The 24,770-nt window shown below is 37.8% G+C and overlaps 4 protein-coding genes and 1 long non-coding RNA gene across 5 annotated transcripts; 2 read left to right on the plus strand and 3 right to left on the minus strand.

The window, feature by feature from the left end:
* The first annotated feature begins 802 nt into the window (after positions 1–802).
* LOC113729543 (uncharacterized) lies at positions 803–4,364 on the plus strand. Its single transcript, XM_027253831.2, has 5 exons — positions 803–1,464; positions 1,565–1,762; positions 1,890–2,202; positions 3,366–3,491; positions 3,731–4,364. The coding sequence occupies exons 1-5, from the start codon at positions 1,045–1,047 to the stop codon at positions 3,868–3,870; spliced, it is 1,197 nt and encodes a 398-aa protein (XP_027109632.2). The 5' UTR covers positions 803–1,044; the 3' UTR covers positions 3,871–4,364.
* Positions 4,365–9,172: 4,808 nt separating this feature from the next.
* Positions 9,173–9,661, minus strand: LOC113729555 (copper transporter 6-like). The gene has a single exon (XM_027253837.2). It carries the CDS (start codon positions 9,659–9,661, stop codon positions 9,173–9,175), a length of 489 nt encoding a protein of 162 aa, XP_027109638.2.
* A 1,749-nt stretch (positions 9,662–11,410) lies between these two features.
* On the minus strand, positions 11,411–13,032 carry LOC140036593 (uncharacterized). Its single transcript, XR_011840147.1, has 2 exons — positions 11,931–13,032; positions 11,411–11,681 (listed from the first exon to the last, which is right to left on the minus strand). It is a non-coding gene; the product is annotated as an uncharacterized lncRNA (long non-coding RNA).
* A 1,207-nt stretch (positions 13,033–14,239) lies between these two features.
* LOC113729565 (UDP-glucose iridoid glucosyltransferase) lies at positions 14,240–16,973 on the plus strand. Its single transcript, XM_027253846.2, has 2 exons — positions 14,240–15,733; positions 15,960–16,973. The coding sequence occupies exons 1-2, from the start codon at positions 15,253–15,255 to the stop codon at positions 16,844–16,846; spliced, it is 1,368 nt and encodes a 455-aa protein (XP_027109647.2). The 5' UTR covers positions 14,240–15,252; the 3' UTR covers positions 16,847–16,973.
* A 321-nt stretch (positions 16,974–17,294) lies between these two features.
* LOC113729577 (17.5 kDa class I heat shock protein-like) lies at positions 17,295–18,121 on the minus strand. The gene has a single exon (XM_027253856.2). The coding sequence runs from the start codon at positions 17,946–17,948 to the stop codon at positions 17,487–17,489; it is 462 nt and encodes a 153-aa protein (XP_027109657.2). The 5' UTR covers positions 17,949–18,121; the 3' UTR covers positions 17,295–17,486.
* Between the last annotated feature and the right edge of the window lie 6,649 nt (positions 18,122–24,770).

The following is a 24,770-nucleotide window of genomic DNA, read 5'->3' on the forward strand; positions in this document are numbered from 1 at the left end:
ATTGTTGACGTCAATAAAAAGAAATAATTTCAGAACCCCTCCCTCCTAAAATTTTTTATAATTTCACTAAGCTCCCTTGAGATTTTAAAAATTACACTTACCTCTCTTATCCATCTAAAATGACAATATCAATCTTACCAGTTTAATAAAACTCTCTTGTTGGGTGTGCACATGCAAAGAGTGGGTTTTATAATTATTGTTTCACAAGCAACACTAACTCAATAAAAAAAAAAGGGAATCCAAAACTACTATGATAATTTTACCAATCCAAAATCCACAAACCCTAAAAGAGTAGTGATGACACGACGCTTTCTTCTCCAATTCAGAAAAAAAAACATGCTTATTGACGATAGAGTTATTGTTATAATTGCTTATTAAACAATAAATTTGGTACTGAAAATTTGACAATCTTTTCTTATATTGTACAAAAGACTATATTAGTATTGCTTTAGAAAGTAATTGAACATTGTAAGGCGATGGTATTTTGGGATATTCGTTTAGATTTTTGACCAAATTTAAGGTTTGGTTGCCAAAAGCATCAAATCAAAGGTGATAACATGCAATTTTTAAAATTTTAAGGGAGCTCAATAAAATTATCAATAACTTCCTAGAGGTTTATGAAATTATCCCCAACAAAAATCCCTGCCACCAACAAATGGCGGGTGGATTGCGTGGGTAGACAAATGTAGGATCCAACTACTAAACCCCAACTGAACTCCTGACCAAATATGTGGAGTTTTTCCAAACCCGATTACCTGCCCCAAACCACCTTTAAATGCTTTGCCAAACGCCCCAAAAATACGAGTGATTTGGGAAGGAATCTTTAAATTTATCAAAGCCCCACCACCTCTCAATTACTTATTCATTAAGTGCATCTCAATTCTCATTTCTATCAGTTTCTCCCACTACTTCTGCTACTACAACATCATCAACAACTCTGTACCGAGTCCTTACCGTTCTTTCACTGTTGAACTTTACTAGTACTGCTACAAAGCCTGGCGCTACGATCAGCTAAAGGTAATCGTATGCTGCTGGCTTCGTTTTATGGCTTCCCACGAGAGAGAAACTCGTTTGCTTCCATCTGAATTATTCCACCAAGAAGACCATGATGTTTCCTCCGAAGATTACAGCAACAGCAGCAGCAATAATAATAGTAGTAGTATCATGGTTTCGCCAAAAGGGTTGCGTAGTTTGGAATCAAATTTCAGTTTTGGTGGATCAGCGTGCTCGTCTTGGTCGGAATTTAGCTCTCCGATTAGTTCGGAGTTGGGGTCGACGTCCGAGAGTAATGAAAGTGAAGAAGATGATCAAGAATTGTTCATTTCTGAGTTGACTCGTCAGATGGCAGAGTACATGCTCCAGGATGATGATGACGACGACGACGACGACAATCATAATAATAATAATAATAACAATCAAGATCATGAAAGTTCAGTTTTCAATTACGTCCCCGAAAACTCTGAGGTACTTTTTGGTTTCTTTGGTGAATATATTCTAGTATCAAAATTTTTTGGATGCATATCTAAATTCATGTCCTTTTTTTTTTTTTCTTGGTTTTGAATAGATACGGAAGGCAATTGATCATACAAGTACAGCTGCTGACTGGTCCAAGTTGAAGTCCGGCTCAGTTTGTTACTACAACAGTCAGGGATTCGTGAACAAATCTGAGAATCCCACTTCAGACCTTGCAAGTGCTAAGAACCTGAATACAGGGATTCACCCAGACGACGATTCAACTGATGAACAGTTCCCACCAGTCCAAGTAAGGAATTGAAGTGGTAGTAGGATTACTTACTCTGTGTTAGGTGGTACCAATTTTTGAATTAATTACTATCCAACCGATGGCTAATTAAAGGCAACTTAATTACTACCTTTTTTTTTAATGGCAGATTTATCAGTTGAAAAATCAACCACAAATGAGAAAACAAGGTTCGTACGGGGGAAGACAAGCCAAGGCGACTGAATCAACTCAGCAGCAGCAGCAGCAGCTACTTCAGCACAAGGAACAACAGAGCATGCAGAACAAAGGCAAGGCAAAGAGATACGGCCACACCAAAAAGCCTAGTGCTCCTCTATTCCCTACGGCTGGATCGGGTATGCGGGCAATTTTTCTTGGAGGATCCGAACGAAACGGGTCTTCTGGCACAGGTGTATTCTTGCCCAGTGCAACTTACAGCACACCCGAACCCAAAAGAAAATCCGGTAACTGCCTACTCACTCACCGGTTACTTCTTCACGCTTTTTTTTACAATCTCTTTTGTTCTTTCTTTTTTTAAAAAAAAAAATTACTTTAATATTTTTTTCTACAGAAATAATAAAAAAGAAAAAGAGTCAGTATCTCTAGTTCCTAATACAAATTACTACTAGATGGTGGAACTTGTCTATATGCCTGAATCAAGATGATATTTTGCTGTTTGTGGTTTTTCCCATTGCAGTAATTAAAACTTAAAATTACAGAAAAGGAAAAAAAAAAAATCCCTTTTTGTTCTTTTCACCTTTTGAATATAAGTAGTACTTCTTTACTGCACTTCTTTCCCGTATAAGCAGCACTACGTTTAAAATATCATTTATTCAGTTGGAGTGATTCTAGAAATGTAATAAAACCTTCTTGTTTGCCGATAAATATTCAGTTTATTAAAAAACTCATTAATCAATTACGAGTTAAAACTCTAGAAATTATGTAGGTTAGTTTAATACTTGCTGCTAATACTACGTTGTTGAAGGGTGGTTGGGTGGGTGTGCGAGGGTGGGTGGAAGGATGGATGCGGAATCTGTTGGACAGTATAAAGAAACTGGTAGTACTAACTACTAAGAAGTTTTGGATCCTGCAGTTGTTTGGTTGTGACCGAACGCAGCAAGTGATGGACCCCCCTTCGTGATCAAGGAGTCCTTGGGGGAGGCTGAGATTCCATACCCATCAAAACTGAGCTGTAATTTTCACACTCAAGTTAATAATAATATAAGAGAGAAGTAGAGGAATGGATTCCGGAATATGCAAATTGGGCAGGGCAGCACACATGCATAGGAGGCTTGGCCCCAGAATCTTTCTGTCGCTGGCTGGCTGGCTGGCTGGCTGGCGCGGGATCCACTCATCCACTCGATTCGTTAATTAATTTTGGGTTCCTCCATTCAAGTATCTCTGCAGAGATACGTGTCTAAAGATGGAATCAATGCTGACCACTCAAACTCTGGCTCTGAATGAAAGGCAAAAATATATACATGTATCTACTAGTAATGAATAATCTCGAGTGTGAGACTGGACTGTAGGAGCAATGAATAATTCACAAGTAATTTGACTCTCTTTTTCTTTTCTTTTCCTTTTTTTGTTTGGTGGTTGCCTTCTTCTAATTCTATGGACGTATCAGGATGCTCGACGGTTCTAATACCGGCGAGGGTGCTACAGGCGCTGCAACAGCACTTCAACACGGTGGGTGCGCCGTCGCCCTCAAATGCTGCCTCCTCTGCTACTACTAATCTCCCTTGGCAAAATGGTACTTTCCCATCCCACTCACCCACCTTTCTACGCAGCCTCCCTGATTAAATTTAAGCTGGCCGAGTTAGTTGGTTTGGTTGCTGGTAAAGCAACATCTACCGGTGTATGTCTGAGCCGATTCTAAAAAACAGATTAATAGCCTAGTACGTACGGTACGGGAGGGAGACTGAGGATGCAATTTTTCTTTTCCTTTTTTTTAAAAAAAAATTTTTTTGGTGGCCTGGATTTGTTTTACAGAGGTATTGGCAAGAATAAATGGTTTGCTTTCACAACGAAAGGAACATGCAGAATTCCAGACTCGGCCGGCAGCGGCAGAGGCAGAGGCCGAAACCAGCCACCTGCAGGATGTGCAGTTACCTCAAGAGTGGACGTATTAAATGATCGTCTTGGGCGGGCTGGAAGGTGTCAAGAGATTGTTGATGAAGACAAAATAAGTTATTGCAAATAAAATACTAAAAGAAAGGGTTTGGACTTTCTTGGTTCAAATAAATGATATGCCAAGAATCTGCAGGAAGCCTTGCAATAATAATAATAATATAATACTAGTAGCAGTAGTAGTAGCTATTGAGCTGAGAATTGTGTCGCTCTCAGCACTTGCCCTCTGCTAAAGGTGGTGGAGGCCGGGCGGGATTGTCAAAATTGGTTGACGGAATAAGAAGGAATCAATAATAACATATATTTGTTTGTGTTATAGAAACGAATAATTGAGATGGGAGTGCGTTTGTAGGTTTGCTGGCTAAGCGCAGTAATGTGATTGGATAGGAGGGTGACTCTTTGTTGAATTCCTGTGTAAAAAAGAACTGGCTGTCCTTATGCTATAAGAAGATGTTCCCGTGAATATTCAAAAAGAGAAGCTACTTTGGTTGGTTCATTACGTTATTATTATTGTTATATTTTTTTTTTGGTTGCCTACCACGATGTCCAGGGTTGTTCGTTACGTTATTGGGAGTATATATTAACATTTGATAATACAAGGATTATCCAGGGCTGTTCGTTACGTTATTGGGAGTATATATTAACACTTGATAATATAAGAATTATGTACGAAAGGTGCAACAGCCCTTGCATCTATCCTATTTGCTTCTATCAACATACTTGGGAAGTCATTTATCCAATCTATATCATTAACTAGTTTTGATGCAAAAAGTACTAGCCTATGACTTGCTATATTAGATGTTCTTTTCACTCCGCTGCTTTTTTTTTTTGGCCCAACTGTTGTAGACAAAGATATTTGTAGTCGGTTGTGTAACCCTTTCATGTTTTATTTATGGGGTGGATGATAGGAATTGGGTGGAAGCGGAATAGAAATCCTATCTACTTGGTTCTTGCTTAGTTAAGCAGAAATCCATGTCCATACGTATTTCTGAAGTAAAAGTAGATGCCGGTTGATAAAGAAATTCTTGATCATCAGCTAATATGAAACTTGTGATTTGTAATAAAACACCGATTCGAATACAAGCGTGCAGATGTAAAACGCTTTTCAACAACATTACACTACTACTTGTAGCAGTACATAGCAGCACATTTTCAATCCTTAGACCTGGGAGAAAGATCTTATAGTAAATCTTTCATATGGACTGCGTTGACGAATGGGACTAGTAGTTCCGTGTGAAAGCGCTCATTCATGAGGAATTGCAGCCGACAGAGGGACTACGAAAGCACTTTTTGACTGTTCGATATTACACACACCCACTTGATTCTTGGATGGCAGGTATACGGCTGCAAACGTCAAAATCAACTCATCGAGTGGTGGTCGTGCCAGCAGCAATAGCACCCAAAACCTCCACTCCTCACTCTCCACATAATGATAATGGATAGAGAGATTATTAGCGTTGCAATGCCCCCATCTATCTACCTGTGGCGGGCGTAGACAGCACCTAATCTAGGCGCATCCAAAGTACTCCTCCGTCATGATGGTGCGGAAATGGAATAATAGAAGTGTGCGGCGGGGAAATCGGCCGGGGGATGGCCTACATGGGCCGGCCAACCACCGCCGAAATGATCTCAATAAATATTCCACCTACGTCACTTTTCCATCTTTCTGATCCTGCGCTAGCTGGAGCAGGAACAGATGTGAGAGACAGAGACATTTCTCTCTCTGAAACATGCATAAAAGTCGTAATGCTTGTGTGTCAGTGTCAGCAGTATAAGAGTCGAAACAAGGATTCTTTTCAGAAGAATTGAACTTGGTTTTGTATTAGGCAACTTTCCTCACTGGTCCAACTGGATATCAATTAGTATCAAGCATGATTTCTCTGTGGAACAATACATGTATATCCAGGCGTATAAAATACATACACACCATCGAAATGCACAATTTTCGTGCTGTGTGAAATTTGAGTTGACGAATTGTCAGACCTCTGGCAACCAAGTAATGTATCGTGTTGGTCAGAAAAGGGAAAAACACAACGTCAAATCATCAGCAAATTATCTATCGCCTTTGATGTTTTCCTTTATTTTTTGTTCAAATACAAAAAGGTCAGAAATATATATATCTGTTATCAGCTTTCTCATTTTTTAAAGCAGAATTGCTTCTGGACATGATCGCAGTAGGTGAGAGCGATTAGAAAAGTCAAACGGATGAATTGTCCGATTACACGCTATGATTAGGGGTGTTCGGTAATCGGGGGAATACGCTAAAGAAAACATTTTGGTAGTTTGGAAATCAATTTTTTTAATATTTATCATCCAAACTTTAGTTTGATAATTTAGATTAGAGAACTGGTGATTCGGGAATATTCGAAATGTCAACAGTTAGTTAAATTTTCTTAAGAAATTATTCAATCAACTTAACTCGAACAAACATGATATGCAAAAAAAAAAAAAAAAAAGGGTTTGTAATCCAAAGTCCTAGCTCGTAGTCTTAATTCTTAAACAAAATTGAAGTAAACAAGAATTTGAAATTTAATTGTCAAACTAAACTCTATCATGTCAATTTTCATCAAAATTTGACTTTCAAATATAGTTATAGTTAAGTAAGCTAATTAGTATTTAGTAATACGATTAAGAGTTACTCTTATATTTAGTAATATATATATATATATAACATTATATTATAAAATTTTTTGATAATTCGACAGGTAATCGGTAATTCGATAATGTATTGTTAACGTCTATTCCCGAATCGTTAATTCGGGGAAATTATATTTTGATTTTTTTGAATTCCGTTTTATCGATATTCGAAATTCGATCTAGATTGGATCAGCCAATTATTTATTTATTTTTTAAATATGAACACCCCTAGTTATGAATCCACTGTAGTTAAATTATGCCGAAAGGAGTTTTCAATTTTCCTAGTCTTTTTTCAAATGTGATGCACTGATCCATCACATTTGGACTTGATTTCCCACCGGTGAAATAATATACATGGCACCGCCTTAAAGCGACTTTTATTGGATAACCCGTATCAATCATTTAGCGTGGGATCTAACACTCGTGAATGTTATTTCCTTTAAGCACGTCATGATTCTTATTTTTTATTTCATTGGCGGGTCAAGTTTAAATTTTACTCCGCGTTGAAAATTGAAATTTTCAACAGTGACTATCCCCTAAAAGCACGTGTCCTAGATGGATTTATACCTTTGTAGTATGTATCCTGTCGTTAATTAAAGTTGAAGCACCGAAGATTTGTTTTCAGTGGTGGTAGTTCAGCACTCTATTGCTCCAATTTCTGCTAATCATATGGTCATTCAACAAACTGATTTGGGGGGAGAAAAATGCTGTAGCACATATTCTGCACGAGCAAGCAACAGACTGATTTGTAAGGTTAAAATCTTAACTCCCATCACTCGCCACTATATATGACTTGTCACTTTAAATGACTTCTTCTAAATCCGTGCGAGTGCGTAATGCACCCGTATGGTGCGATCGTAGTTCAATCCCCATCAGTACTCTAACAGACCAGTCGGGTCCTTTCTTGAAATACGTTCAAGTAGAAATAAAAGTAAGTATAGGTTAGATAAGTAACGACTGATAAAAAAAAAAATAAAATGCAGAAGATTACATCATGCACGAACGCACGTGAGTCTCTTTATTATGGGGAGAAAATGAAAGCATCCCGAACAAGATTTTGTGTTTCAAGATTTGAAGATGAATATAAGCGAATTTGCTTGTCACACTAATCAGCCTACAATTATATGAAAGGGTAGTTGACTTTTATATCATGGAAAAGGAAAACGTATTCAAGTTGTCTCAGCACAAAAAATTATCACCGAATCTTTTTGTTTTTTCTAGTTCATTTTGTCAACCAAATTTTTAAGCATGATTTTGGACAACTGCTGAATATCAAATTAGTCGGAATGACGTTAGCTTTTTGTGGGCTAGCATCAGAGATACACAAATGGAAGGACGTTGGCGTGTACGCCTATCAATCATGGCAGCAATTCTTGGACAAAATCTGGGCTTTGTGTCTTGGGATGTGGGCTTTTTGCTTGCAGTGTGCCCAAAATGGCTAAGGTAAGTTTGATCCGCGGTGAATTGTCGGATCTGGACCAGCTTTTGATATTACTGCCGCAAGTATCTACTTAACCTTATTTTAAAAAAAAAACTAAAAATAAAATAAATTTTAGTCTGATCTTTAGTTAGTATGCTCTCTGTTGGGATCCTTCAGTTTTTTAAATATTATAAATTTTTTAAAAAAATACTCTAAAATATACTCTCAAAAGTAGTCTAAATTTTTTTAAAGTTTAAAAAAATTTCAAAATATATTTAAAAAACTCTACTACTCTTAAATATTTCAAAAATTTTTTAAAAAATATCCAAAAATATACTATAAAAACTCCGTTACAATAAATTTTTTTTAAAAATACCCCAAAAGATAGCTAATCCAAACGGAGTGTTACGCGATGAAAATGTTACACACAGAACTTTTAGTGGCATTTGTTTAGGAATTGTCGATGCTTGAAAATATAGGAAATCTCAATAAGCAAGCAAGGCAGAGATTCATGCGTCTTTTATGAGTATTACCTTCATGTGCACGCGATTATTATTTGTTGAATCTCTTACCGATGGTTTGGTTTGTTGGAGAGTTTTATCATAGCGTTTGGGTCTCGAGTAGAGAGAGTAGAGGTTGTATGAATTTTTGTGTGGGCAACAATCGGAAATTAGTGCACCTGTCCTGTCCGGTGCGGTGGTGATTTAATCCTCACCGGCCCCTAGATCCAGTTGGGTCTCTCCCTTATATTAGAATAATGTAGCATACTATAAATAAAAGTAACGATTGACAAAAAAAAAAAAAAAAAATCGGACATTCATTCACACGGCTCATCTAAATAAATCAAGTAATGCTACTAGTGCTATTATTGGCATAACTCTTAGTAATCATGGATTAAATTCCATTCCGTTGTGCTAAGTGACCCTTTCTGTACAGCTATTTAATTTGGACCTTTTTTTGTATTTTTTTATGGAGTAACTACTTGCACATTATATATATCTAGAAAATGAGGCCAATTTTGAACCATATTTCAATACTCAATTGGTTTATCTACAAAATGGAATTGGATTGCAATCAGTATTACAAACGTGACGTGCGATTAACTTCAAAACAAATTTGACTTTTAAAAAATAATAATAATAATTCAGAGTTCAAAATATGACTGCTACTGTAATTATCATATCATTCTTGGAAAAAAAAAACACACACACACTCACTCGTCTCATCCTTCCGAAAACATGAAATCCTCAGCAACTCAAGGGAGGAAGATCGGACGTCTTGCCAGTCCCGGATGACGGATTAAATGCCCTGCTCCCGAAAAAGAAAAACCCTAAAGCGTGACCGGCAACAGCCACAAGAAACACACCTGCATTAAAACTCATCACTGCCAACATCACCATATAAGCCAGCCCAATCCTGATTCCGTACATCAGAGTCTGAACCAGCCCGGCGGCGACGTTGTTGTTAGAACTTTCTTTGATGAATTTGCAGGCGGAGAGCCACTCAACCACCACAGTAAGAACGAAAACAATCACAAGGGCTAAGACGTACATGCCCAAATTGTCGTATCCCGGCCAACCCGAAAAGAGGATCTCAGCATTTTTCCCCCAGAAGAAAGTCATGTGCATCATCATATGCCGATGGGGCATCATCGACATCCCTCCTCCTCCTCCTCCGGTGCCGTTGTTCATAGCTCCCACCCCATGCATATGGCTACTATCGTTCATTCCGGCCATCATTCGAGTGTTTTTCTTCTTTTCTTTTCTACTTCGAGATTTGGAAAGTCTGAAACAGAACTGTCTGGCCTCAATTTTCCACTTAAATAGTTTGTTAGCAATAGTAGTAGGTTGTTGCGGTACTCTTCAGAATTTTGCAGTACAACGTAGTAAAATTATTGTAGTACAAAAGACGGAGCTGGGCAGGACATTTTTCGTTTCTATCGTACAGCCAAACGATTTGGAATGTGTACCATAAATAGATAGGGTTCACGTCTGGGGTCTAGGCGTACGGTGATAAATTACTTCTTACTATTTATAAAAAAACAAAAAAAAAAAAAAAACCGGTTGCAGATGGGATTTCTTGAAAGTCTAAATACAAATAAAATTTTCCTATATTGGTATGTGTAATTCTTAAATGCGTTCATTATCCTTGCTTTGGATTGCAGAACCCATACAGAAGATAGTAAAATGACATTCTTACACACAAATTGGTTATTTTGATTTTGCTTTTGAAAAGTATCGAGAAGGCTTAAAGTCTCTTCTTCTGTCTATCAAAATCTAAATATCCAATTTCAATTCTTTTTCTTGTCTTTTTAAGTTCCAAAATTACTTGCAAGGTGACAAGCTAATATTCCTGTTTCTTATTGATGTAGCCTAAATAAGTGGTTCATTAGCATTAAGGAGTAATAATAAGTAACAAGCTGGAATATTTGCTTTTTATGAGATCATTGGTGCCTATTAGTACTCCATTTCTCATGCTAAATCTAAAATTACGTTTTTCTTGATTTTCCATCAATATACATATGGGAATATACTACTAATTTAGCTAATATCGTCGGGTGATTATCGTACCATAACAGGAATTGCCACAACTCTCGAAGCAAGAAATAACAACCAACCCACCACCGTAAGGGGTATTGCCATAACTCTTCAAGCAAGAAATATCAACTACCTACCATACATATAAGGGATAGTTTCAGAAATCTCCGTTGGGGTTTATGACAATTTCACTCAGCACCCCTTATGTTTTGAAATCATAGATACCTCCCCTATTTTTGTTGTTTGGATAGCAAAACATCATAAATAGCAGCAATTTTAAACAAAAATACCCAATTTGCACTTGTGCTGAATAAAGAAAGAGAATAATAAAACAAACTATTGTAATGCCTTTTGTTCAAGTCCATCACTAGCATCACCACACAACACCAATAATGCTAGCTTTGTTGCTACTACAATAATCACGAACTACCAACTAACAACCAAATATTTAGGAAAGAAAAAAAGCATAATTTTAAAAATGTAAGGAAAGTATTGACATAGACTTTTTTCTTCTTTTAAAGCAAAAATTAACTTTTTCATTAGTCAGAAAAGAACATTATGCAAGGGTGGAAGGTGGCTTGAAGTACATTAAGGGACACTATTACAAAGCACAAATAGAAAAAGAAAGAAAGAAAAATGCTTGAAGAGAATGTGACTTGTGTTTGGTTTTGTTTTTCTTTAATTTTCTTAGGCCCTCTAAATTGCTATGTAAGTTGAGTCTTAAAGTAGGGCTAATATGGTCATTTTATAGTGACAAGGAAGGTAAGTATGGTATTCCATACAATTAGGGTGCTAAGTGCCTAGTCATAATTAAGTCTTCGCAGAGCTTTTCTAAATTATCCCCAAATATAATAGGGATTGCCATCAATTCTTCAATCAAGAAACATTGACACTGTCTCAGAAGCGAATCAACAGGAAAGGGGGTTACACAAATGCTTCTCCACAAGAAAACCAAAAGGGTGATTCAAGATCAACCCTTAAAAAAATACAAGAAAACTCGCAACAATTGGAACTTTTGATTAACAATTGATAAACAGAATTAATACAAAGGATCTTAGATATGCTCATTTATAGGTTTTAATAGTCTAAGCTAATGAAAAACAAAAATCAGGTGAAAACCCTAAAACGAACTAAAAATCAGCGTGAATCGAGTCAATGGCCTTGCCTTTCCTCTGATGCTGATCCAGTGCGTTTTCGTTCATATATTCCCTTGTCGACACTACAATTACAATTAATAATAGTAAAATTAAATAAAAAAAATGACAAAAATGACTACGACTATCCAAATTAAATAAGAATCCTTTTGACTTCTTGGACAATTTTATTGACACGAACGATAGGTTCCTTCTTCTCTAATCAAATGCTATTGGTTACTGGGGTAAAAAGGAAGAAAGAAAGAAAGAAAGAAAGAAAAGAGAGACAGAGTCCGCGTAGATGAAAGAGTATATAGCGACAGCTCGTAGCCTACCTACCAGTGACTTCCTTCTCCCCTTTTCCATTTCTAGCTCCTTCCTTCTTCCTCCTACCGCCTGTGCTGTGCTGTGCACTCCCTCATGTTTCTCAAGGCTTTCATGGACAAGGAAACATATTGCTTTTGGCTTTTACTAGTGAAGTTAGTTCTCACATGTTTCAGTGAGTTACCACTAGATAAATACTACTATCCTGTCAATTAATTAAGCGCTAATATCAGGTGTTAAAAGAGTCTCATCTTCTCAGGTGTTTAAAGAAAACTAAACTACAGGATCATTTTCAGAAAGAAACCAATCTACAAGATCAATACCAGCATTACCGAACGCGTTATTTTGGACGACAAATAACTTGTGCACATGAAAATTTCGCTTAGCATCACTATACAATTGCTAGGAGACAAATGAACAGAGCCCATTTTTATCTAAGCTAGAAGCCTAGAAATGGGATGGAATCTCGCGTTCTCCGGATAATTTAGCAGTTGAGGGGAGGAAGATCAGCGGGCTTGTGATATGGTGCCGTGCCCGATTCATCAAACACTAGGCTGCCAAAGATCAAGAAACCAAGAGAGTATCCGCCAACAGCCGCCACAAATACTCCTACATCGAAAGACATGACCTTGAGCATCACCATGTAGGCCAAAGCTATCCGGATGCTATACAGTCCACTCTGCATCAGCCCAGCAACAACGTTGCTGTTCTTGTCTGAGTTTATAAGTCGCGTATGAGATAGCCATTCAACTAGGATTGACATCGCAAACACCGCAAGCAAATGGAGTACGTAGACAACGACACTTTCCCAGTTCTCTCCATGAAAAAATGTCATGTGTGTCTCCATTTTTCTGCTCCCCACCTCAAAATTTTATCCTTGGTGTTCTCTCAATTAGTGTCCTCGCAACCGAGATGATTAACAGTCGAATTATACATGGACAGATGCATCGTTCGCTCCTTTATAGTAATCTCTGTTGTTGGAGTGGACTGCAATGATAGTACATGCTGGTCGTGCTGCTGAATCATTACTTTTGTACTAGCAAAATGTCCGCAAGCTGTACGATCAACTCGGAGATGGCGGAACGGAACGAGAACGAAAAAGGGTAAAGCTGTCAATCGCTATCGGAGTCGGACTTTAATAACATCCCGTGCGACGCCAGTATATGTGAAAGTTATCCTTAACTCGCGATAAATTCGGTTATGAGTTTAATTTGGATTTACTCTATCTAAATTCACTTGTTACTCCTTCATTTTTTTAATATAATTACTAGAATCATTTAGTAGTAAAGTTAATTTGAAAATTACAATATTAAAACTACACATAAAGCTTTAAAAAGTTCATTAAAACACATAAAGCAAAAATTTTTCAACAATGATTGTATCTGATTCTTTTAAAATACATAAAAAATAATAATAACACATGAAAAACATATTTATTTAATGAATCTAAGTCTCTTTCTACTAAATACTAATAGTCTCATTATTCATTACATATTTCAAAATAATACATTTATAGTAATATATATTAGGGTGCATATATATAATTATATATATATAATACATATATACACATATAATAATAATAAATGTGAGCCGAGTTTGATCTTCCATAGGCTCAGCTGGATTAAAGCCCGTGCATTATTACTTTTTTTTTTTTTGCGCGCCTATGAAATTGACTTTGTGGACTCAATAATTATGTTATTTCATGGATATTAATTATGAAAATAGGTAGGTTGTTGACCTGGCCACCAACGACTTTGAACAAAGGTTCGTTGAGATGGGATTAGCTAGTTTCATTAATATTGTGATTGAAGTGCGATTAGCAGTTTTTAGATGTTGTACTACCCGCTTTTAGTCGTATTGTTTGTGGTACGAGCAAAGAGTTTTGTTGTTATAATTATGAACGTGATGTGATAATTTCGATAAGGTTCCTCCTATTTTGTCAAGGAGCAAGTTTTTTATTACTCTTACCGTTCTATTTTGACAGTCTTATTTTTTTTTTACACAATTTAAAAAAAATAATTAATTTTATTAAAAAAATAAATTTAGATTGCTATTTTTCTAAAATATCCTTATATTAAATAGAGTACAATTTTATGAAAACTTGAATGGATAATAAAAAAAAAAAAATCAACTCTCATTAAAGATATTTTAAAAAAATTAAAATACAACTACATTTTTCAATTGGAAAGTGAACTATAATTTAGAACAGATAAAAAAGAAAAATAGGATTATCAAAGTGGAACGGAACGAGTATTTCCATGGAAAGGAGGGAAATGGCATGACAGGGGCGCGTCCACTGCATACCCTCCAGCCTCACTAATTGAAAAACAAAACAAAAAGCAATTTTCATTTGTTTACCAAAACGCTGTGCTGCTGCTACTACTACTACTATTCTTTTCTGCAGAATTGTTCTTCTCTACGCCTATAAATGCACAGCACCAGCTTCGGGAGCTGAAACCGGCTTTTGTAAGAGCATCAGTCTAAAATCAATCAATCAATCGATAGCTCATTTGCAACGGTCTTCGTCCTTTAATTTATTCGCAACCAAGAAGGAAGGGCAAAGAAATGTCTCTGATTCGGTAACCGATTCGACCACTTCTCCCAGTCCTCTGCCCATATTAATTGATTGGAAAGAAACGCCAGAAGCCCGCGTTATTGAGAGGCTGACCTTCCGGGGGCTAAAAAAAGGAAGAAGCGAAAGTTGAAGTGGAAGAAGGCAGAGTCCTTCAGATTAGTGGAGAAAGAAATGCGGGGAGGGAAGACAAGAATGACAATAAGTGGCACCGCGCCGAAAGAAGCAGCGGGGGAAGTTCTTGAGAAGGATCAGGCCGCCGCCGCCCTGGATAAATCTACTTTCTTAGTGGTACGTCTTCCAAGATAAACTGCGAATTTCAGAATAGAGGGCACCACATTGATTTACGACGTTGATAACAACATCCGCTCACTGCCATAATAACGTGACGTCCACATTGATTTTGGATCCAAGAGTGACAGAAGAGGGAACAAACGAGTAAACCAGAAGCAGGACTAAAACAATCTCCGAAGTCCAACTTCCATGGACATTAGCCGTCTAAATTCTATAGTTTACTTGAAATATACTTCCAAATTCCAAAACGCTTAGGTGACATCGTTTGCCAATTGTCAATTATGCGAAATTCTTCATCCAAACAAACAACTTTGTCACAGTTGGCATGGACCATGACGACAACTTCCAAGTCATTGCATTTCTCCTACGATTGACAAATCTATATGATGGGGGTAAAAACTGCAAGAAGGGAAGCAGATAATTCATCAGACCAAGAATAAAATTGGCGGAGGGCAACAGAGACGATGGCAACACTTAGAGATCAAAGGCGAAGCGTGGTATTGGTCCCGTATCCATACCAGGGGCACATCACACCAATGCTGCAGTTGGGGCAAATTCTTCATTCTGGAGGGTTCTCTGTCATAGTTGCACACACTAAATTCAATTCTCCCAATCCTTTGAACCATCCCGAATTCTTCTTTTTACCATTGAAGGACAATTTATCTGGCTTTGATACTTCTTTTGGTAATACATTAGCCGTTATCAGAGCCATAAATGAAAACTGCAGAGCTCCTCTACAAGGTTCTCTGGCTCAGATGATGAAAGATCAGGAGAAGCATGGCCAGGTCTGTTGTATCATTCATGATGCCATCATGCACTTCGGCCGCTCTGTGGCGAATCATTTGAATATATCCAGCTTGGTCTTAGGAACCTGCAGTGCTCTTTATATGCAAGTTTATCCTTCCATTCTTCAACTTCAGTCAGAACATTATTTTCCCTTGCAAGGTAAACTCATGCTATTTTTCAACTTTAGCTTGCTTCTTTAAACCATTAGTAATGCACTTAATTGTAGCACGGTGCTCCTAAATTTTTGCTGCTATTTGTCTCCAACTTTCGTTGCATGTGTCATGCCCTGGAAAGTTCCATGATCCTTATATCATAACTATTACTTCCTGTGTTAGTTTCAAGCATCAGTCATTAATATGATACCTTGACACCAAACTTGTTGCAGATTCTAAGATGCTGGAACCTGTACCTGGGCTCGGCACTCTTCGATTTAAGGATTTTGCAATACCCGCTAATATTGAAATACCACAGCCATTGCTGAAATTCTATGAAGATACAAGCAATTTGGGATCCTCTGTTGGCATCATCTTGAACACAACAGAGGAGCTGGATCCTATGTCACTATCACAGCTTAAGCAATATTACAAAGTTCCCTTATTCACAATAGGTCCTTTCCACAAAATGGCTCCAACCTCATCATCAAGTAGCTTCTTAAAAGAAGACAGGAGTTGCATGGCTTGGCTTGACAAGCAAGCTCCTCAGTCAGTCCTCTACCTAAGCTTGGGCAGTCTAGCGAGCATAGAAGCAAAAGAGCTAGAGGAGACAGCTTGGGGACTAGCCAATAGCGGCCAACCATTCTTGTGGGTTGTTCGGCCATCTTCTGTCAATGGCTCAGAATGGATTGAGCAGTTACCGAAAGGTTTTAAAGATGCAGTTGGAGAAAGAGGTCACATAGTTCAATGGGCACCTCAAAAAGAAGTTCTCGCACATTCTGCTGTGGGCGGATTTTTCAGTCACTGTGGATGGAATTCAATACTGGAGAGTCTTTGTGAAGCAGTTCCAATGATTTGCAGACCCTGTTTCGCAGACCAATTGGCAAATGCAAGGTACCTAACTCATGTTTGGAAGGTAGGCTTGGAACTAGAGGTGGTGGAAGACAGAGGAGTCATAGAGAGAGCGATAAGGAGACTGATGGTCGAAAATGAAGGCAAGGAAATGAGGCAGAGAGCGGCGGACATGAAACAAAAACTGGATATCTCGACAAATAAAGGTGGTTCATCACACAAGTCCTTGAGTGACTTGATAGATTTCATCAACTCATTTGCTAGGTGAAAAGTTTGTTCTAAGAATCTAAGGCAGGCATTGTTGGTACTTTGAATACCATCTCATCCAGAATCAAACCATACTAATTCTGATACATAATAAAGAATACCTCCAGTATTTGATCCGGTTCATCAAATCTTGTGTAGTTACATTCTACAAGCCTGCATCATCATCAAAGCAATACAAAATAAAAATTTTTTTTTATTGAAAAGAGCAATACAAACTTAAATAAAGAAATCTCATAAAGAATGCTCCCACTAACTCCAATTATCAAAAATCAGTTATCATAACCCAAGTAATACGAATCAAATGAATAAACCTCACAGGTTCACCTCGTTATCATGGACTCACAGGTTCTACACATCAGTGCAACAAGTCTTTGGCAAATCATTGCGTTATTAATCACTCCCAAATCCAACACACGAATAAAAGAAAGCTGAAAGAATTCAAACACGAATTGCACTCAAGGAAAAACATTTTATTCACAAAACACAGAATACATACTTTAGTTCACAGTACGATAGTAACAGTAGCCATCCCAAGTCCCAACAGAACAGACGCTCTCACATACCAAGGCAATTCATCAAACTTAAACCGCTCTTAACTCTACATTTATTGCATAACTAAACAATTACTACCAAATAATTAGTTAACCAGAAATCTGAATGGCTCTGACATCAGTCTTCTTGGCCTCTTCTTTGGGGATGGTGATGGTAAGGACCCCATTCTCCATGGCAGCTTTGATCTGATCCATCTTGGCATTTTCGGGCAGCCTGAACCTCCTCATGAATTGGCCGCTGCTGCGTTCCACCCGGTGCCAAGTGTCACTCTTGTCTTCCTTCTCCACGTTCCTTTCGCCCCTTATCTGCAAAACTCTGTCGTCCTCGACCTCAACCTTAACTTCCTCTTTCTTAATCCCGGGAAGGTCCGCCTTGAACACGTGGGCTTCCGGGGTCTCCTTCCAGTCCACGCGGGCGTTCACAAAGGATGATGTCTCGCCGGCGAAGGACGATGGGAGGGAGATGTCCCTGAAGGGATCCCAAACGTCCGATGGGAATGGGTCGAAGATGCTGCTTCGTCGGTTGCCAAAGAAGCTTGGAATGAGCGACATTTTCAATAGGATTGGAAATTGAAGAGCTTGTTGGAGAATTGAAGGAGACGGATGTGTTTGTTTGCTGTTGCACTAGGACTCAGCTATCGTATTTCGTTGATGGAGGAAGGGAGCGAGACGATGGGCTATTTATTCTGTTCGACGAGGAGTACTCGGGTGCTTTCTGGATATTTCCAGGCTTCACTCGTTTGGATCGGAAGCTCGCAGAAGTGAAAAGAACTCTCTAGGCTTCACTCGCTTTAAGTGGATGGGCTGAGTGTTTTATTTTTATGAGTAGTATGGAGGACATGAGTCACATATGGCCCATTATTTTTTGAGTTTTGTTTTGAGTTAGCACAGCCCAGCTCAGAAAACCCAATGGACAGTGGGTCATTAAGTTGGGCCTTTAGTGGAGTAATTATCACTCGTTAAGCAAACTCAATAGTCGGCCAACTTCAAATTTTACTTACAAAAAAGGAAAAATTTTCTTTTGATCGAAAGCTATCTTGACAATAATAAAGCCTCTGTAGGTAGTTAACATCGTATTAACTTTATGCCGTCTTCAAATTTACCCTTATCTCTATTATCAATTTTTATTATCCATTAAATATCTTTTATCACTTTTTAAATTTTTTTTTAATCCTTACTGTCCAATTATATATAACCAACATAATAATTTTAGTTGCAACTATCGATAGCTTTAAATATGCAAACTTGTTATTATATAAAAAAAAAGTTTAATTACCAAAATAACTACTACCAATTAACATAACTACCAAAAAAACCATCAATTCATTAAAAAAAATTCCATAAAAATTAATTTATCCTTAAATTGCACACACACATGGGGTGTGCCTTTCGCACTAGTACCTACAATTAGGCAGCATCATCTATAAAAGATTTTGGTGCATGGTAATCGGATACACAAATTTTACAATTCAGAGGATGTTCTGTGCCCCACTCCTTTAAAAAGATGTTGTGTGCCCCGATCATCACATCTGCACTCAGGAAAAAGCCGATTTCATTTCATTTTCTTTTTAGGAAAGCAGATTTCATATGATATGATGAACCATTTCCTGTTGCGGAATCCTTCTCACAAGGACAAACGCCGCTGGCCATTGGCACAAATGCTACAATTTTGCATGCTCTTTATAGGAGGAATGGAATTGTTATACCAATCAAATCATCATAGCTGTTGCCACGAGGATCTGCTCTCATAATTTGGATAGCACTTACGTTCATATGATTAGGGGTAATGAAAAGCTAAATTAATAAGAAATGTTTTTAAAAAAGAGAGATCCTGCCATCATTGAGTGGAGGGAACTAGGCTTAGCTACGTCGTGTTTGTTTAATCAGATTTAACAGGATGGACACTGGATTTTTTTCAATGCTCTTACCAATCTTGCAGGTTGTAACTTTCTTCCCTATGCCAATCCTGATTTCTTTAGATTTTCTCCATGAGAGAAATACAGAAGCATGCAAGAGCAAAAACCACAAGAGAGCAAGGGCATTCTAGATAACGCAGACGCAGAGAGGACTAAAAGTAAATATTGAACACAAACACAGTCGCGTGGAAGAGGAGATAAAAATTGGACACTATAACATCTCAGAGGAGATTTTGCAGCGTAGAAAGTGGTGGCGACTGCAAAAGTCAAGAAAAGGACTGCTGCCAGTCTTATAATTGTTCAAGCAAGGAGAATTGTGTCTCCCGCTGTTGATTGATTGCACCCAAAAACTCCCTGAACTTACTACTGTTACCACCTTTTCAGCTGATTACTGACCATGGACGTGGTTGTGGATCTCCCTGCATTCGGGACAAATTTTGCAGGCCTTCAACAAGAAGAAGCAATATGTTTTTAAACCCGGATCGGAGAGTGATTCGAAAAGCCTTTCTGTTTACGGATCGATCGGTTCATCGGTTCGACTCCAGTTCAAATATTTAATAATTTTTATTCATTTTTGTATTAAAATTTTTGAATAAAACTAAAATAAATACTTAATAAAAATTGGTTGAACCTTCCAATTTTTGTCGGTTCAACTGGTTTTTGACCGGTTCAATCAATTATTTGAGTTTTTAATTGAATTAGACCGGAGGCATGGCCGGTTTGCGGTTCAATTGATCGAACCGTCCGGTCCGATCCGATCTTTCAAAACATTGACAAGAAGAGGATTGAGAATTTTTTATCAATCAAAATCAGCACCTTGAGGGGCCAAATCCTTTTGGAACTGGAAAAAAAAAAAAAGAAAAAGACTAATTATTGTTTGAACCTCTCAATTATCATTGGTTTTCACTTTGTACTCTAAATTCTCAATTTTAACACTTTTATGCGGGATACTATCAAAGTTGTGAGTGAATGAAATTTTTCTTGCTATTCTTTTATTGTTAAAACCCCTATAACTTGCATGCATTTACTGAAATTCTGCGGCTCCTTTTAGGTGCAGTGGGACATCCTTTTTATTCAAGCATAAGTATCAAAATTAATTGATTCCCAATCCATCTATCTAAGCAGCGTGCTACAGATTGATCATATGAAGTACTTATAATGAATTTGTCATTGAACATTGCTACAACAGAGATTGGAAAGATTTCATCATTTTTCGAACACAAATGATCGCTGATATTAGAAGCAATAGTCCCCAGAAAGAGAAAAAAGCATACGAATTGTACGAGAAGTGATTGGTCCAGTGCTCAACAAACCGTAAGAATTTGGATTGTCAGTTTGCTTCAAAAAAATTTTATGATTTTCGTGAACTCATTTCTTACTCATCTATTTATCTTCCATACAGCGAATCGTTACGGTGCATTAAAAATAGTAATTCAAATGAATCGTTATATTGTCAGCATTTTTCAAAATACTATTGGTAGGCTAAATTGGTAAGAATTGTTTTTATTCTATTCAAGCAAAAAGAGAACAAATCTTATGACTGATCCAAATGCTAGAGCTTAGGCTAGGCCGATCCCCCAATCACCCATTTTTACTCTATCGTGAGACCAGCTCACTGCTGCTCTCAGGAAATATGGACAAAGGCCTTCACAGGTTCGTACATACTAAAACTTCGTACAATCAACTTTTGTTCGTACATACCAAATTATTTGCTATTGACAAAGGCCAGGTTCATACATGCTAAAACTTACAAGCATTAGGGCCGGAGGTAGATGGTACATCTCAGGAAATATGGACATCGACTAGACCAGACAAACAAAGCCAACCCATGCTGAGAAAGAAACCACATAAAAGCTTAATGGTTGCCTGCTGGGGCCTGTGTAAGATTCACATCACACGGTTTCTGTAAAAAAGCTGCACTTTTTTGTTTTCAGGGAAATTTTCATGGGATCCTCTCCTTTTCTTGTTCTTTTTATGATTTTGGACCTTTGTGGTTACCTTTGAAGCCTTTTAGGTGGCTGTGAAGTTGAGTTTGGTGGTGCAGCCTAAACGCGTTTCAGAAATAGTCCTCAATTGAACTTTATCTATTTGGCAGCAAGGAACACGCATATATATATATATATATCATTGGGCTCGTTTGGCAAATAAATTTTCTTGGCGTTTGTCTAAAATTTTATTATAATTTACTATAAAAGTTATAGGAAAATTTTTTGAATATTTTAAAATGTATAGTTCAAAAATTTTTAAATTTTTTTAAAGTTACTATAATTAAAATTATCAAAAAATTTATAATACATAAATTTGATCAAAAATTTGTTTGCCAAACAGGCTATTTGAAGCCGAAATAGTCATTTTGTAAGCGAGTGGAGATTTCAGATTCCATGTTTGATTGATTACACGGAGAAGAGGTAGCCAATGCAAGATCATATCGTTGTACTAAAAAGCGGACAAAGGTCCGCCTGCTATTCGACTTGACCCAAAAACAAATGGAAAGAGCAGAAAATAATCTACAGGGCGTTGAAAGTCATGGAAATGCTTAAGTAGCAAATATCTTTAAAAGATTTTGGTGCATGGGTATCGGACAAACAAGTTTTTCACAGTTCTAGAAGAACTGTCCCATGCTATGTTTCGTAGCCGTAATCATGTCTGCATCCAGAAAGCCGATTTCATATTCAACTGCTGAAATTGAATGGCAGGAATGACTTTTCACACGAAGGGAACCGGCGAAACACCCCAGAAAGCGCCGTGGCCATTGGTACGAATGCTACAATTGTATACTGCTATTAATAATAATGAAATTGAACGACCAATCTGTTCAGTGTATGCTCTGGCCACCAAGAATTGCAGGATATACTATCATAGTTTGGATGGCAATTGTGATGGTAACTGGTAAACTAAGAGGCCGTTTGGATTGCATTTTCCGTCATTTTTCATGGAAAAATTACTGTAGCGATTTGATGTATGTGAGGGAAAAAGGTAATAGGGAAATGTGATCACGGAAAAAAACACAATTTTTCGGCGGAAAACCGCAATCCAAACAAGGCTTAAATTAATCAGAACCCTTTTTTGTTTTTATTTCCATTGGAGCAAACAGATAAAAAGCATGTGACTGACTTGTGATTGTGTGCAGTGCTAAAGTGGGGTGTTTTAGTCTTATTTCTCACCCTGCACGGCCAGTATTTTTTCTTTTTTGACGGGGGATTCTGCCGCTGCTAATCGACAGTGTGCACTAATTACATTCCATCTCGTTCAATAATCCGTCAATCAATCACTTAACTAGACTTAGCCAGTATACCAATCACCTAACTATGCCTCTACTTATTCGTGCCGTCAATGCAAAAGGTTAAAGGGAATTATCATCTGTCTATTTCTGCATTGATTGCTTCACAATCATGGTTCAAAGTCGCGGTCGCGGTCGCGGTCGCGGCTCGGAACGTTCCACATCGGTTTCGGCATATCGGTCGCGGTCTCGGTGAGACGCAAATTTTAAAGTATTTAATATTTTAAAAATTGTTAATAATATAAAAAAAGTATGTTAAACAAAAATAATAAAAAATAGCAAAAGAAATGGCCGAGTCAATCCGTCACGGTGTAACTCGGCTAATTTCTCGTCTTGACTCGAGATAACTCGGAGTGACTCGGCCGAGTCAATCCGTCGCAGTGACGTCTCGGCCGATTTCTCGGCGAGTCAAGTATTTCGGTATCGTTTCGTCACGGTATCGTATCGGTAGGGGCCGAGACGGTGACGACTCGGCCGAGTCGTCTCGGCTTCGGCCGAGACTTCGAACCATGTTCACAATCATTGGTAAACCTCCGAATCACATATGATTCCAACATATTGCAATGGCGACTTCAATTCTTTTTTTCTTCTTCTTGAATCACGACGGCATTATTTATTCGAAATCGAATGTTAACGTATCATAGACAATTGATTAGTCAGTGCACACCCCAATTCAATCAACCGACTAACCAAAAACCACTAATCTACTTTGAAAGGTTATTTACTTTTAGCATTCTCTTGGCAATTTTTCCACGATAAAACAACTCTGGCTAGACCAAAATAAACTGCAGATTCCTACTTCAGTTGTTGGGAATTAATGGGCTCTCAGAACAAGATTAGTCTAAATCTTCATTCTTTCTTTTTTCGGTTGTCTTTGTTTGATAATGCTGCATTTATCCCATCCTCTACTTACCTTGTCATTTTGCAAAGGAAAGTAGCTTTTCGTTCCACCAAATGAAGTAGCAAGGAATTCAAACTTTCAATGAACGTGTGTTCACTGTCGCCTGTATAGTTTAGTGTGGGCATCCAACAGAAGGGGGATTTGTGGGAGAAATCAATAATGAGCTGCAAAAGAAAGAAAGTGCCACCGGCTCTGTCAAAAGAATGTTTGAGTATGTATACTAGTAGATGCTTTGTATCGGCTAAGTATGAATACATCGTCACTTTCGATAATCATCAATTGAAAAAGAATGTACATATCGTCATCCGAAACTCGAAGTCACCCTTCTTGTCTCGGCTGTCTGTCGGTGAATCTCTGAGTCGGTCTGCAAGTAGCCTAAAAAACAGCACTACTAATCAGAAGAGTGCCTTGAATGTATATTTGACAAGTGTGGACGTCAAGTTAGACAAACCAGCCAGGCCACCGTTCCATTTTCCAAACTCAAACCTGAGGCTCAGCTTCTAAAACAATTCAAATGGCGGGTAAAATACATTAAACCCTCTTATGGTTTGGTTTGGGTTATTATCATAAACCCTCCTCATTGTTTAAAAACCCCCGTATAAATTCCTTGTGCTTTGGATTTCTTTGAAAAATGGATGAAAATCATCTAAATTGACGGAAAGTGAATTACACATGCTTGACAAGCGAGTGTGATAACAATACATCAAGAATAATGTGGTAATTTTACATTTTCTTTTTTTTTTTCCTTGTTCTTTCTTTTTTTTTTTCTTTCTTTTGAACTATCTGGAGTAGAAAAACTGAAGAAAAAACTGAAGCAAAATCAACACCAACCTTTGTTAATCTTACTTTTCTTTTATTTCTTCTTTCCTTCTTCTTTTATTTCTTCCTTTTTTTTATTTCCCTCCTGGTGCAACTACAAGTAGAAATCCAAAGCTTCATTACCTTTGATAAACCCTCTCAAATCGAATTTGAATTTCTCTCACCAACTCAAAATCTCCCTTAAACATACAATTCACTCGATTCTTTAAGCCAGAGACACCACCATCTCATAGCCTTCAAGTGATCCCTTTCCCCTTCGTTCTCATCCACCGTCACCACCAATTTCGCTTCGCTGCTATTGCCATCGGCACTACTGCTTAGATTTCCTGTTATGGGTCGCATCGCCAAGTCCGTCAACGACCACAAGGCCAGTCTAGATCTCATTTCGATAGACAATATGCCCAAGCCACTCACTATTGCAGACGTCTCTCCAACTCCGATGCATGGCTTGAAGCTCC

The sequence above is a fragment of the Coffea arabica genome, chromosome 1c, assembly GCF_036785885.1.
Source record: "Coffea arabica cultivar ET-39 chromosome 1c, Coffea Arabica ET-39 HiFi, whole genome shotgun sequence".
In the NCBI taxonomy this organism is placed as follows: domain Eukaryota; kingdom Viridiplantae; phylum Streptophyta; class Magnoliopsida; order Gentianales; family Rubiaceae; genus Coffea; species Coffea arabica.